We start from the raw sequence: 15,506 nt of genomic DNA on the forward strand, positions 1-15,506 counted from the left end.
TGAGTCCCACTGAGTAACCTGTAATAGTAGACCTGGAGGGCTGGATAAGAAAGCCACTAGCCTTTTAGGACTGGATCTGTGCTTGCCAGACGTAGAGCAGTCTCAGTCCTAGAGTCAAACACAGCTGGAGAACGAGAATACCCTTTTACTAATAGATTCCCCAGCGAGTTCATCACTGCCCACTGGGCACACACTGGTTGAATCAACGTCGTTTCCACATCACTTTAATGAAATTACGCTGAACCAATGTGGAAAAGAAGTTGAATTGACGTCCGTGCCCAGTGGGTGATTTCTTCAAATAGCACTGTTCTACCATAGTCACTCCCTCCCATAGACTCATCCACAGTCCCTTAGCTAAACAACATGTTCCTTCCACATCCGACGCCAAACACATCCCACATCCATCCATCAACTGATCCTATCGATTCAGAATGAGTCTTTGATTCGCCCATTCCAGTCCACAAAATTACACAGCACCCCTCCATCCACCATCTGATGTTGAATAACTAAGTGAGACGCAATTTTAGTCGAGCCACGGGGAGCCATTTTCTAGCTTTGATTAGCAGCCATGTCAGTGAACTGCATGGAGTGGTGGTGTGAGCTGGGCCAGGAAATGTCAGGTCATCAGATTCCTCACTGCCTGTTCCGCACACTCACTGAAAGGTTCAAGGGAGGGAGAGCCAAAAAATCTGCTCTAAATGTAAATCCAATCTGATCAGCGCACCACAGGGTAACATAATATTTCTTTACATATGAAAGAGGTTCCGGTTGTACGATAACAGAATGAAAATAGTTCTAATTAGCCGTACAGAGGGGAGAGAGTTTCTCAGCGTGGCATACTGCCTACCTGGGTGAAGGAAAGGTGTGGATTAAAGGAAAACAAAGCAGCACCATGTGAAACTTAATTACAAACAAATGGAAAGAGTGCGGGAGAGAGTGGATGTAATAACATTGGGAATAATCTCACATGGGGCTGAGAGTAAACATGTTGGAGGTAAGGTACAGCTTTAGAATTAGTTCTGTGGTGTATTTTATGGCAAGTCATCAATACGGTTGATCATGAAGCCTTTCACTAGCGTGTGTTCATCAAAAAAGTCGTTAAAATGTTTCCTCTGTGTAGTGTACTCCAAAGGACTTTCTCAGCGTGTGTTCTCTGTGTGAAGCCATTTGTTTGATGCCTATATGTGTTTCTTTCTACAGCAGGCCGCTGTGCAGTGTTCCTTCACATACAGCCTTCCTCTCACAGCCAGGTCATAGGTGTGAAGCTCTGTCTCTGGAGATTAACTATAATGAGAGAGAGAGAGAGAGAGAGAGAGAGAGAGAGAGAGAGAGAGAGAGAGAGAGAGAGAGAGAGAGAGAGAGAGAGAGAGAGAGAGAGAGAGAGAGAGAGAGAGAGAGAGAGAGCGACTTACCCAGAGTCAGATGAACTCGTGGATACCATTTTTATGTCTGTGCATGCAAATCCATGGGCAGAAGGGGTGCTGAGAGTGCTGCAGCACCCCCTGATAACTTTTTTTTTTAAATCACCAAATTAGTGCGCTAGGCCTTTACTACTCCTGTGTGAGTAGAGATAAATACTCGTCAGCAGAGCAGAGAAAAGTATCCATGAGTTCCATCTGTATCCATCTGACTCTGGGCAGGTAGAAAATGCTAGAATCTCAATCTTAATTGCCAGAATCTCACAGTATCTCTTTAATACCACATCTACAGATAAACGCTTAAGATTACAGCCAAAAGCTACAGGTGGGCAGACCCATCCGGCATGATGATCAGGGGAAAGAAACCCCTTTCTATAACATCAGCCGTGGTGTCCCTCTCATCAGTTACGTTAAACACATACGGCATCCCACCCACGACTGAAAACAGGTCCTCTTCTCCCACCTAGCATAAATACTGCATTTATGGAGATTACATGCACTGGTAAAGAGAGCACAATTATGCAGCAGAAAGCAAAGCAGCCCTTGAAGCCCACAGACCGCAGCCTATACAGCCCCAGACCCACACAGACCCACAGCGAAACAAAGGGGATTTCACGGTTCAGTTTAAATCCACGGGCTTTGGCTGCGTCTCGGCTCCCCCTAAGTGGGCCTTTTAAGTGCTGCCTTATCCTCCATTACTAAGCGCTGGGCCGGTCCAGGCAGGGCTGGCTCCGGGCAGATCTACAGCAGCACAGCTACTACGGTGCTAATTGGGAATCCAGCAGGAGATCGGCCAGTGAAAGAACAGCTCAATGAGATACATAGGAAACCACTATGCTTGTCCTGGATGAAAGATAAGGGAGACACTAAGCATGGATCAGATCACAGTAAACACACAAAGATCAGGCGTGATCAGTTTGGGGTCAATCTCTGGTGACCTGCCTCACCAATGCCAGAGGCTCTTGTCACGTTGACAAAACAGTGTGTGGTGTGAACCTCTAACCTTCCCCGATTGTGGAAAAGGACTAAGAGATATAATACAAATCTCCTCATGTTGTCTGGTGGTGTACGGTTGTGTATCCACAGTGTATGTGGACAGGCAACGGTGGGCTTGACGGCCACTAGGGAGCCAAGGGAGACAAGACGAGGGAGCAGCTGTGAGAGGAAATTGCCGGGTCGGTGCTCAGCGAGACGAGAGCTGCCCCCCTCGCTTTGTCTGTCGGCCGCGTCACCAGAGCCAGCCTGGGAAGGAGAGGATTGCCTATTCCTTTTCCATTTCCATTAATTCTGCTGGAGCTCCACGCTGCCCTGGTTACTTCTCGTAATTAAATTCTAGTGTGAGGTGAAGGGCAGAGGAGGGGAGAGGAGTGGGTGAGGAACTCAAGGAGTGGAGGGCAGGGGAGGAGAGGGGGTAGAGGGGGTTTCAATACGATCTTATCAGGGTTCACAGACCTCGTCTTCAGAAAATAATCATGTAAATGATGCATGGGTCAGCAGGATTTTCCAATGACTGCCGGATGCCACTCGCCACTCTCTGCCCACAGAACAGCCAACTACAGCAACTACTTTAGAGGAGGAAGAGAATGGAAGAATGAGAGATGTGAGGAGAGGGAGGTTGAAAGTAAGGACTTTGAGGTGAAGCTCTTGATTCCAGTGTTAGATTATGTGCTGAAGTGAGGCCTGCTTTCATTTGTTCAACAGTCACATTGAAGAGGGAAAAGTCTTGCCTGTACTTTTGACTTCTGTACCCCATTCAAATGAATGGGCACAAAGACAAATATATACTCACATGCACACACACACAATAATATTAAACTATCGAGGCCTGAAAACAGCTTTTTCTCATTCCCTGATTAAATCTATTCCATGGCAGATTGCAATTTTCAGACAAAATAGGGACTAGTGACTAGTCTCCAACACATACAATGCTAAGTAGAAATAGACAAATATAAGTTTTCTAGAGGCAATAGCATTTTCTTGAGCCTAGACTGGCCGTGTGCACATCGATCAGTATCTACAGTATATCTTATTTTTATATCTAACGTACTCTGCTGAGGAGTAAACAAAGGTTACACCAAACTACCAGTAAAAAGGCCGAGCACAAAACTCTAACCTCCATGGGTCTGGTCTCATTGACAGGAGTTATAGGGTTCAACATACACTGAGTGCACAAAACATTAAGAACACCTGCTCTTTCCATGACAAAGACTGACAAGGTGAACCCAGGTGAAAGCTATGATCCCTTATTGACGTCACTTGGTAAATCCACTTCAATCAGTGTAGATGAAGGGGAGGAGACAGTTTAGAGGGTGAATGGGCAAGACAAAAGTCTAAGTGCCTTTGAACAGGGTATGGTGGTAGGTGCCAGGCGCACCGGTTTGAGTATGTCAAGAACTGCAAAAAACGCTGCTGGGTTTTTCCACGGTCAACAGTTTCCCGTGTGTATAAAGAATGGTCCACAACCCAAAGGAAATCCAGCCAATCTGACACAACTGCCTGAAGCATTGGAGTCAACATGGGCCAGCATGCCTGTGGAACGCTTTCGACCCCTTGTAGAGTCCATGCCCCGACGAAGTGAGGCTGTTCTGAGGGCAAAAGTGGGTGCAACTCAATATTAGGAAGGGATTCCTAATGTTTTGTACACTCAGTATAAGTATATTGAAGAAATAGCTGTTTTGAATCCTTCCAGATTTTAGAGCCCATTATCTATCACCCGCCAGCTGCCCGCACACCCTATTATACAGGTTCCAATTTATGTATCCATGCTCCAAATGCATATATGCGGTTCAGTTGGTTAACACATACGAATGTAGGTTTATGGAGCAATAACCATTTCTAATATCATTTGTATTGGTGGATGTTTACTGAACCTCTCGAGGCAGTGTTGCTAAAAATTGGTTAGGGAATTGTGTCTTGGTTTGGGAATCACATTTTTTTAAGTGTGAAATATCCTCCCTCGGTCCCCGGTTAATTTCCTGAGCCTCTATCAAGTTTGAAATTTAAATTCACCTGTCTCCATTTTTCTTCTTGGTACAAAAATGTGTTGTGGAGTTTTGTTTTGTTAGGTTGAACTTTTGAAGGAGTTTACATTTTTTCGTTCTCTAACATTTGATGAACCTGGTGGGAAATCAATCGATAGGAAATAGCTCAGAATTACCTGAGTCTAGGAACAAGACAAACAGAAAGAATTTTATTTAACCTTTATTTAACTAGTAGGCAAGTCAGTCAATAAAAAAATTGTATTTAGAATGACACCCTACCCCCCAGGCCAAACCCGGACAATAGGTGCGCCATCTTCTGGGACTCGCCACCACGGCCGGTTGTGACACCCTGGGAACGAACCAGGGTCTGTAGTGACACCTCTAGCACTGCAATGCAGTGCCTTAGACTGCTGCGCCACTTGGGACATGTAACAATAATCACTGGTATTATTTAATGCCGGCTTACAGAACCATTATCAATCACAAGGTCATGTTGAACTTGATGCCAGAAGCCCAACAACATCCTGCTCTGTGGGGATAGATAACATTGATAACATCAAATCAAATTGTATTTGTCACATGCTTCGTAGACAACAGGTGTAGACTAACAGTGAAATCCTTACGTATGGGTTCATTTCCAACATTACAGAGTTAAAGGTAAGAGAAAAAATAAAATATAAATAGTGACATGTGTAGTTGTTATGGGACTGCTGACATACAAGCACACCACAGGATCTATGTATTTTAAACCCTGGTTGGTTGAACTACTTCTACTTTGAGAAGAACAGAAATCTGTCTCCTTCAAAAGAAAAACGTTCTCTGACGTGTTCCTCTAAAACTCATGCATTTCACTTACAGTCAAAGCGTGTGAGTCCAACTCAACAGGGAATTAAAACAACAAGGACAGACAGAAGAGGGAAAAGATCAGGTAGCTCCTCAGGGATTAGAGCTGCCAGCGGAGGAGAGGAGAATCAGTGATCCCTCCGTCATTCTTTCCAGGCAGTGCATGAGTTATCTAAGCCTTGATTGGCTAATTTCTCTGTCACACTCTGAACTTAGAGATCCTTTTAATTCTCTATTTGGTTAGGTCAGGGTGTGACTAGGGTGGGCAATCTATGTTTTCTATTTCTTTGTTGGCCGGGTATGGTTCCCAATCAGAGGCAGCTGTCTATCATTGTCTCTGATTGGGGATCATTAGGCAGCTTTTTCCCACCTGTAGTTTGTGGGATCTTGTTTTTGTATTGTTGCTGTTGAGCCCTACAAGGCTGTACGTTTCGTTGGTTTCTCTTTCTTGTTTTGTTGCTGGTTATCATTAATAAATATGATTAACCTACCCCACGCTGCATCTTGGTCCGACCATTCTTACAACGACGAGCGTTACAGTCTCCCTGTCTATTAGTCCTGATTGTATAGATGTGTGGTATCATATTTTAGTCATTTAGCAGATGCTTTTATTCAAAACGACTTACAAGAAGTGCATTCATCTTAAGATAGTAATTACATTTTTCCTCAATACAGAAGTTATCAGCACATTCAGTGCTTGTAGAAAAAGAAAAGTGCAATTTATTTGTTTTATTTATTTAGTAAATCTTTTTTTTTAATGGGGGAGATAAGATAGATGTCTTATTTAAGATGCTCTATAAAGAGGTTTCAATTGTTTTCGTAAGATGGGCAGGGACTCTGCTTTTCTATCTTCAGGGGGATGCTCGTTCCACCAATGGGGTGCCAGGAAGGAGAAGAGCTTTGACTGGGCTGAGCGGGAGCTGACCCCCCGTAGGTGTGGAATGACCAAGATAACAGATACGGCAGAACGGAGTGATTGGGTTTGGGTGCAGGTTTTGAGCATAGCCTGAAGGTAGGTAGGGACAGATCCCCTTGCTGATCCATAGACAAGCACCATGGTCTTGTAGAGGATGCGAGCTTTGACTAAATTAGAAGGGTTGCAGCCACGGGGTGGGGAACTTCTGTAAAACCTACAGGGAGAGGAGCGAACATGGATAGAAAACACACAAATAGTTGACAAAACGACACAATTAGATAATCTGAAAATAGCTAGGTAAAATACTCAGGTGAGAGAGTGACGTCAAGCCTTCCTCTCTTTCCTTCCTCGAATAACTCCTCAGAACACCTCGGCAGAACTGTCTGTTTCGGCAAGGGTTTTAGTTTTGGCAATGAGACTGCTGCTGATACGACCGCTACTTACAGCTGGTCAGTCCTTTAACTAATGCTCCGTTACCTATGATAATGTCTCCAGACCTCCCGTGGTGCGTTCTCTCGCCTGGCGGGCTTTGATGTTGTTTTCCCCCCGAGATGAGTGTGTGGGGAGCAGCATGGAGGTTCCAAGCCCCCAGACCCATCCGGGGGAGACGTCTGCCGTATTCACAATGCTCCCTCAGACTCCCAGAGCTCAGACAGCAAACAACCAAGCAGTGGCGTGCATTCATGTATGCCAAGGGAAGCCAGGCTTCCCCCCCAAATAAATGTATTTTAAATTTTAAAACATAAAATAATTTATCTTTCATCTCTCTGTGTTTCATAATGTTCCTTCAATTCACAAGAGGCTGGATGTACCCCACAGGAGATAGCAGCCGAGCGAGAAAAACAGTGCCCCTCTGTCTCTCTACGTGTAGGCCATCTATCTGATGCTGTCTGGTCCAAATGAGTATGACATTGGTGCCGCTGGTAGCATTGAATGCAAGGGAAGACAGTGAGCATTTGGCCTCCCTTGATAAAAAAAGTTTTAAAAAATTGCCAATCAGCGTTGAGCTAAACTGAGAATGGTCCTGGTGCACCAAAAAAAAGTGTCAAGGGAAGCCAGCTTGGATTTTGGCCTCACTCCTACCAAATCTCATTGAGAGCATGTAAGGAAGCCAAGTAAACTTCATCCACAGAAAAACTAGAATTGTTGCTTCTCGTTGTGTTGTGGTTCTCCGGTGGCTAGCTAAAATTTGGCCTTTCCTAAATTAGTCATCAATGGAGATAGGGATTTGGACTTGTGGTTTTACTTATTTATTTATTTATTTTTATATTTTAAAAATCCTCCCCAATTTTGTGGTATCCAATTGGTAGTAGTTACAGTCTTGTCTCATCGCTACAACTCCCGTACGGACTCGGGAGAGGCGAAGGTCGAGAGCCATGCGTCCTCCAAAACACAACCCACACTGCTTCTTGACACAATGTCCAGCCAACCCGGAAGCCAGCCGCACCAATGTGTCAGAGGAAACACCGTACACCTGGCGACTGTGTCAGCATGCACTGCGCCCGGCCCGCCACAGGAGTCGCTAGTGCACGATGAGACAAGGATATCCCTGCCGGCCAAACCCTCCCTAACCCGAACAACACTGGGCCAATTGTGCGCCGCCCCATGGTCACAGCCAGCTGCGACAGAGCCTGGACTCAAACCCAGAATCTCTAGTGGTACAGATAGCACTGCAATGCAGCGCCTTAGACCACTGCGCCACTCGGGAGGCCCTTTACTTAATTATTTGTACTGGTGGCGATTCTGATCCACCCATTAATTCATACATTGTTGTGACCCTGGCCAGAGAGGATGGAAGTTCAATATGTAGCTAGATGTAGAAGGCTAATGTTAACTAGCTAACATTGCCCATGAATGGAAGTTAGGCTAGCGAGCAAGCATGTTAGCCAGGTAGCCTAGGACAAGAGAAAAAATATTAGTGTGTACTGTATGACAGAGAGACAGACCGTTTCGTCAACATGAAAGAGAGGAGGGTGGCATTTCCATCCGCATTATAAGTAGAGTCAACATGTTTTTCTAATTGCACGAACACGCATGCGCACACACACAGAAATCAGAACCATGGACAGCCACATCATATTTAACTAACGTTGATTGGACTAAATTGTTTTTGGTATCTTTTAGACTAAGCAGTGGTGATTTGATGATGTTGAAATGTTGAAGGTGACATGGTGCTGGAATAGTGGAGGCAGCTCATGTTTTCTTTGTGACTTGCAGTAACTCTCTGTGGTTCTAAATCAATAGTTGTTTAGTGGTCCGAAAATGTCTGAAACATCTACACCATGCTGTAGGTCATGTAACTGTTTATAACATGCAATATGCGTCATGGACTTCACCGGACAGAGGTCGCTATCCCGTTTTGTGATAAAACAAAGGTGTGGTTGAATTGATTCTGCCACTGTGTATTCTTATTGTCTCGGCCTCAGGCTTATATATATCACAGTGTCAAGGCATATGAACTAACAGGTTATAGAGCAAACAACACAATTATCACAACACATAGGTTGTAATATGGCTTTTCCGCGTGAAACAAATAATACAGTTTTTCCTATCCTCTATTGGTTTATTCATTGGTGTCTCTAGGAATATTAATGACAATGCTCTACAGTCAATCCCATTCTGTGTCTAGGCGCTTCGTCCTCTCATAGTACTGTAGGGAAGCCAAGTAAACTGGATGTTGTCAGCAGACCCATATTATGAAAGAGGTGATAACGGCCCTCTTCACTCTAACCAGGCCATGCAGACAGCCCTAGAAATCACTTGTAATAGGTGTGTGTGTGTGGGTGCGTGTGTGTGCGTGCGTGCGTGCGTGCGTCCGTGCGTGTCGTCCGTGCGTGCGTGCGTGCGTATGCGTAAGCATGTACAGATGTTGGCACTTGCAGCTGCCTGTCTCATTGTCTCACTTCCCATTATCTCTCTCGACTCCCTCTTAATCTCCACCTTCCCAAAATGTAAATGTGGATGTTACTGTATATCTGAAAGATCCATCACATTAAAGTAAAAATAGATTGTATTTTCAAATCTGATCTAATTTTCATGGTTTACAGCAATCAGGCTGTGGAATCAGCATTGGTTTGAGGCAATCAGATGAATGTACTTAACCCTCCTCAATATCCAGGCTGCCTCACATCCGGCTGTGATTGGGAGTCCCATAGGGTGGCGCACAATTGGCCCAGCGTCGTCCGGGTTTGGCCGGGGTAGGCCGTCATTGTAAATAAGAATTTGTTCTTAACTCACTTGCCTAGTTAAATTAATTTAAAAAATTACATTAAAAAATATATATGCCCTCCAGTTTATGACCAGTGTTTCCATGTTACGACGCTTATAAACTGCTCTGTAGCGTACTGGTCCTATATGTGCTGGTCCACTGCGGCACTCTTCCTGGTGTTTTTACACACCATCCCTCCTTGCAGCTTTTTACAATGCTGCTCCCTAACCATGAAGTCCAATAAGAAGTATGGCTTGTTTTATTCTGCTGTTCAGCCCGTCTTATAGGGCTGACCTCTGTTCTTCTGCAGTGAAAAAGTGTGTGTGTGTGTGTGTGTGTGTGTGTACCACTTTGCACAGAACATTTTGTAGTGTTAAAGCAACACTTAAGAGTTGATTTTACACTATCTCAAAGTACATATGGTCCCACTCTACAGAGTATAAAAAGTACTCTGATTACAGTGTTACATTTTGAATGTTCATGTAACACTCTGTAGTCTAAAAAAAATGCATTACGCTAGCCAGTGTTAATCAAATTTGACACTGTAAGGTAATTAATACAGTGCTATTTCTATTCAACCATATTTGATCTAGAGTTAACTCCTATTAGTGTTAAACAAAAACACTGTTACAGTAAGTCATTTTGGGTGTTGTTTTAACACTATGGTGTAAAGCCTCATTTGCATATTTCCCATGGTGCCTTTTCTTTTCGAGTGAATTATAGAGCTTCCACCCATGACTGTATTTGTTAGTGACAGAGACATGGTTGTTAAATTCTTTCCTTTTAAATGCCTGTGGCTTTCACCTAATGAGTACCTAGGTGAATAGCATCATTTAAATTACAATATATGACAATACATTACATATATCATAAGGTCTTCCCACTGGGGACACACTGGTTAAATCAACATTGTTTCCGTGTCATTTCAATCAAATTACGTTGAACCAACTGGAAATAAACTCAGCAAAAAAAGAAACGTCCTCTCACTGTCAACTGCGTATATTTTCAGCAAACTTAACATGTGTAAATATTTGTACGAACATAACAAGATTCAACAACTGAGACATAAACTGTTCCACAGACATGCGACTAACAGAAATGGAATAATGTGTCCTTGAACAAAGGGAGGTCAAAATCAAAAGTAACAGTCAGTATCTGGTGTGGCCACCAGCTGCATATAGTACTGCAGTGCATTTCCTCCTCATGGACTGCACCAGATTTGCCAGTTCTTGCTGTGAGATGTTACCCCACTCTTCCACCAAGGCACCTGCAAGTTCCGGGACATTTCTTGGGGGAATGGCCCTAGCCCTCACCCTCCAATCCAACAGGTCCCAGACGTGCTCAATGGGATTGAGATCCGGGCTCTTCGCTGGCCATGGCACCTGCAAGACACTGACATTCCTGTCTTGCAGGAAATCACGCATAGAACAAGCAGTATGGCTGGTGGCATTGTCATGTTGGAGGGTCATGTCAGGATGAGCCTACAGGAAGTGTACCACATGAGGGAGGTAACGCACAGCGTTGAGATTGCCTGCTATGACAACAAGCTCAGTCCGATGATGCTGTGACACACTGCCCCAGACCATGACGGACCCTCCACCTCCAAATCGATCCCGCTCCAGAGTACAGGCCTCAGCGTTTCGCTCATTCCTTCGACGATAAACGCAAATCCGACCATCACCCCTGGTGAGACAAAACCACGACTTGTCAGTGAAGAGCACTTTTTGCCAGTCCTGTCTGGTCCTGCGACGGTGGGTTTGTGCCCATAGGCGACATTGTTGCCGGTGATGTCTGCTGAGGACCTGCCTTACAACAGGCCTACAAGCCCTCAGTCCAGCCTCTCTCAGCCTATTCTGGACAGTCTGAGCACTGATGGAGGGATTGTGCGTTCCTGGTGTAACTCTAGCAGTTGTTGCCATCCTGTACCTGTCCCGCAGGTGTGATGTTCGGATATACCGATCCTGTGCAGATGTTGTTACACCTGGTCTGCCACTGTGAGGACGATCAGCTGTCCGTCCTGTCTCCCTGTAGCGCTGTCTTAGGCATCTCACAGTACAGACATTGCAATGTATTGCCCTGGCCACATCTGCAGTCCTCATGCCTCCTTGCAGCATGCCTAAGGCACGTTCACGCAGATGAGCAGGGACCCTGGGCATCTTTTTTTCGTGTTTTTCAGAGTCAGTAGAAAGGCCTCTTTAGTGTCCTAAGTTTTCATAACTGTGACCTTAACTGCCTACCGTCTGTAAGCTGTTAGTATCTTAACGACCGTTCCACAGGTGCATGTTCATTAAATATTTATGGTTCATTGATCAAGCATGGGAAACAATGTTTAAACCCTTTGCAATGAAGATCGGTGAAGTTATTTGGATTTTAATGAATTATCTTTGAAAGACAGGGTCCTGAAAAAGGGACGTTTCTTTTTTTGCTGAGTTTAGACATGGAATTGACGTCTGTGCCCAGTGGGTTACTTTGATGGCCTAGTTTCATCCTAACACAATAATGTTAGGAAACTCCTGGTTTACAGGCACATCAGGCCTGCAAGTCACATAATGCTGGCTTGCAAAGTGGGGCGGCAGCGTAGCCTAGTGGTTAGAGCGTTGGACTAGTAACCGAAAGGTTGTGAGATCGAATCCCCAAGCTGACAAGGTACAAATCTGTCGTTCTGCCCCTGAACAGGCAATTAACCCACTGTTCCTAGGCCGTCATTGAAAATAAGAATTTGTTCTTAACTGACTTGCCTAGTAAAATAAAGGTAAAAAGAAAAAAAAAAGAAAAAAAAAATGTGTAATTCCTATTGGAATCCAGCCAGAGTTAGGATATCCAACAGTTGGAATTGTTATTCACCTGCAACCTGCATTCAGAAAGACTATCAAGGGTTAGGAAACTTCTTTTTTTATTTAAAAAAAATTAAAAGACTTCCTTAACCATTTAACCTGGAATAACCACTTCAATAACGGTTGCAATATATCAGGCTAACTGATTGGATTAGTTTAGAAAACTGTATGTTACTTACACAGATAATTAAAACAATCCTTGAAAAATCAACCTGCAGTAGAGCATGCTGGGAAATATGATAATGATGGGTGTGGGTTTTGATGGGACTGTTTTACTCTCCACAGTCTAAAACAATAACTCTGGTTATTAACACCAACACTGGGGTGTATTTCACACCACTGAGTGTTCATTTCACTCTTACAGAGTGAATTTCACTCCTGAATCAACAGAAATGTTACACTGAAAAATCAACACTGACCAATTTGCTCGGATATACAGATCCTGTGCAGATGTTGGATGATGGATGATGAGCGGCAGGTAGCCTAGTGGTTAGAGCATTGGGCCAGTACCCAAAAGGTTGCTGGTTTGAATCCCTGAGCCTAAAATATTTTTAAAAATCTGTCTATGTGCCCATAACCTAAATTTGCTCTAGTAAAACTACTGTGATTTCCAGTAAAACAACACATTCCACTGCATGTAGCATTAAAAACAGTATATATACATGATCCTAATCTTAAAAAGAGACCACCCAGCCCCCAGAGCTCCTCTACCCCTCCAGGGAGAGCTGTCTGTGGGACTGAACAGGGACATCCCCTGAGGCTCCACACACCAGGAGGCAGACAGCCAACTAAGGACAGAATCAATTCAGCCCTTTTCTCATTCCCATTGCCACATCCCAGGACACTGGCCAGATTTAAGGTATTGAAAACATTAAGAATTTCATTCCAAAATGCTATATATACACATTTTCAGAAATGTTGGTAAATTAGCTTTTTTGTTTAAAGAACTTATGAAAGAGATTGGTGTGTTTTTCCCAGATCTAATCATGGCATGCGGTTGTTAAATGACAGACATGTATTTGTTTCAAACCTATCGCTGGGTGGATTTGCAAAATCCCCAATTGTAATACATCTAAAATCTATTAATTCAAAATCTGAGGACAGCAATATTTTATACACACAAAGATTACTCTAGGCATTCATTTCTGATGAAAAAAAACACAAATATGGAAAAATGTATGGATATACAGTAGCTTTCTACTATAGGAAAATAAAAATGTTGTGCTGGTAATATGGGTCAGATGTTGAGACCTGGTTGTGAAAACCGTTTTTGCTGTAGTACTGGTGCAACCATGACGCTAACGAATCTGCACTGGCTTGATTCTTTAGGAAGCTTGGAAACAAATGTACAGATGTCTTATCATTACAACAACTAACTGTATCTGGGAGATTGTTTTCATAGTCACACAGTGCTCCCAAAATAAAACCCCTGGTCACACAGCAAAATATTTAGTCGCATATGCATTTGGTCGCAATTTAGAGCCCTGCAGACACCCTCTTCCCAACTGCAGGCTTTGACAAGCAGCCATTCTGAGTACATGCTCAGACAGAGATTCCCTCTCAGTCTCAGCCCAGCATTAGGTTAATAGAACATGACTGCGGTTCAAAACCATGGTGGGACACACCTGCAACAATTATAAAGCTATTTCTAGCTCAATTCACAATCCCCGCAATACAGCCCTTGAAATATTGATATTCCTCTCTGTCTCAATTTAGAATATTACACATTTAGTAGAGTGCAGTCACTACCAATGTCTAACAAATTACTTCTTCCCTCTATCTCTCTCTTGATTATAATACTTCCCATTTATCTTATAAGCACATCTAACCAGTCCTTCTTATTCCATATTTAACTTAGTCATCCACTTTCCAGGAAAAAGAGCTTGACATTTATGTTACCCATGCCTATTCTTAGCCTTGTTCATGATGACTCACATTGAGATCATATATTTTCATTAGAAAATGATGTCCGGAAGATAATTGAGAGAAAGTCGATATGATTGCTACTACATTAAGGGCAATTTAAATAGTGGATATAATGGACATGATGGATACTGATAACTGAAGACAGACTTAAATAAGATGTAAATAGTTTTTACAGAATGCATCGCTTCCCCCTGAAAGAAAACGTGTGTGACGCGCATGTGCTGAAAATGTAGTATAGCCTATTATTCTTATTCATGAATGTGGATTATGATAATTTCTCACCTCCGAAAAGCACGACCGCTGCGAGCCCCAGTGTGCAGAGAAGAGTCATCTTTCCTTTGGATGATTCAGAAAGTTCCAAATGCACAGAAAGGGGGAAAAAGCGAGACAGCTCCGGTCACTACCGACGTTCCCGAGGGAAGGTGCCAAAAGTTTGCTCAAAACTTTTCTCTCCTCTCTTTCAAATACTAACAGGATAAACGTTTTCCATTCATTAAACAATTGATGTATCTACTCAGTACAATTGCTGGAAGCTGACGAAAGTCCGACAGTCAACAGCCATCGCTGAAACGACAGGTACCCAAACAGTGCGACATGTCTTGCTCGAATGGTGCCGAGGAGGGAAATGAGCAACTCCTGGGGAATAACGGTCCGTCCCAGTATCCACCCCTGATGCAACAAAATAGAATTTATCCTAAATGAATCTGTTTATTGTTTGTTCCCTGCAACACGTTGCATTGGCTAAATGATTTAAGAGTTTTATTGGCCCGGTTTAGAGTTACCTCGTGTATGTTTTATTGACGTTGATTACAGGTGTGTCCGTTGTGCAGATTATGATTCCTACATCACTGGTTGTGCCTCCCGACGCTGGTCTTTGACATAACACGCTGCAGTTATTTTTTGTATTGCAAAAACAACTCATGAAAACGATCTAATATTTAGCATTCATCAAATATAATGTTCATTTTTGTAAAATGCCTTTCAATCGTTTTCTGCTGGTCCATTTTTAGTTGTGCGTCGTAGCCTACAGTCTTTTACGCATAGGGTACGTCGAGTGTCTTTCCAAAAAATGCATATCATTTCTCTATAAGAATTCTTTATCTATGTTTTCAACACGGTATGTAGACAGATCTTCAGCGGTTTAATACTCTCTACCTGAGTAGGCTAAGATTTTATGTGTCCAGCTATTTCGTAATTCATAAATTTCGCCCTCAGGGGTTAATCAATACGACAGTTATGCTATCATAAGATTACATAATGCTTTTAATAGTCCTACTTTTCGTGTGTTAAATAAGTGAATATTGTTGAATTCATCTCGTGTTCCTCTCACCACTCTGCAACGATGGCAGTTAGTGATTCATGATCTGCGGGCTCCGCAGA

General features: G+C 43.3%; 1 protein-coding gene across 1 annotated transcript in view; it reads right to left on the reverse strand.

Moving 5' to 3' along the window:
• LOC139551760 (transmembrane protein 132C-like) overlaps nucleotides 1–14,954 on the reverse strand; it is a 214,039-nt gene extending 199,085 nt beyond the window's left edge. Inside the window, exon 1 of the mRNA XM_071363075.1 lies at nucleotides 14,409–14,954. Coding sequence (XP_071219176.1) covers nucleotides 14,409–14,457 — 49 coding nt within the window. The 5' untranslated portion in view covers nucleotides 14,458–14,954. The remainder of the gene's footprint in view (nucleotides 1–14,408) is intronic.
• Nucleotides 14,955–15,506: the final 552 nt, after the last annotated feature.

The sequence above is a fragment of the Salvelinus alpinus genome, chromosome 24, assembly GCF_045679555.1.
Source record: "Salvelinus alpinus chromosome 24, SLU_Salpinus.1, whole genome shotgun sequence".
Lineage (NCBI taxonomy): Eukaryota > Metazoa > Chordata > Actinopteri > Salmoniformes > Salmonidae > Salvelinus > Salvelinus alpinus.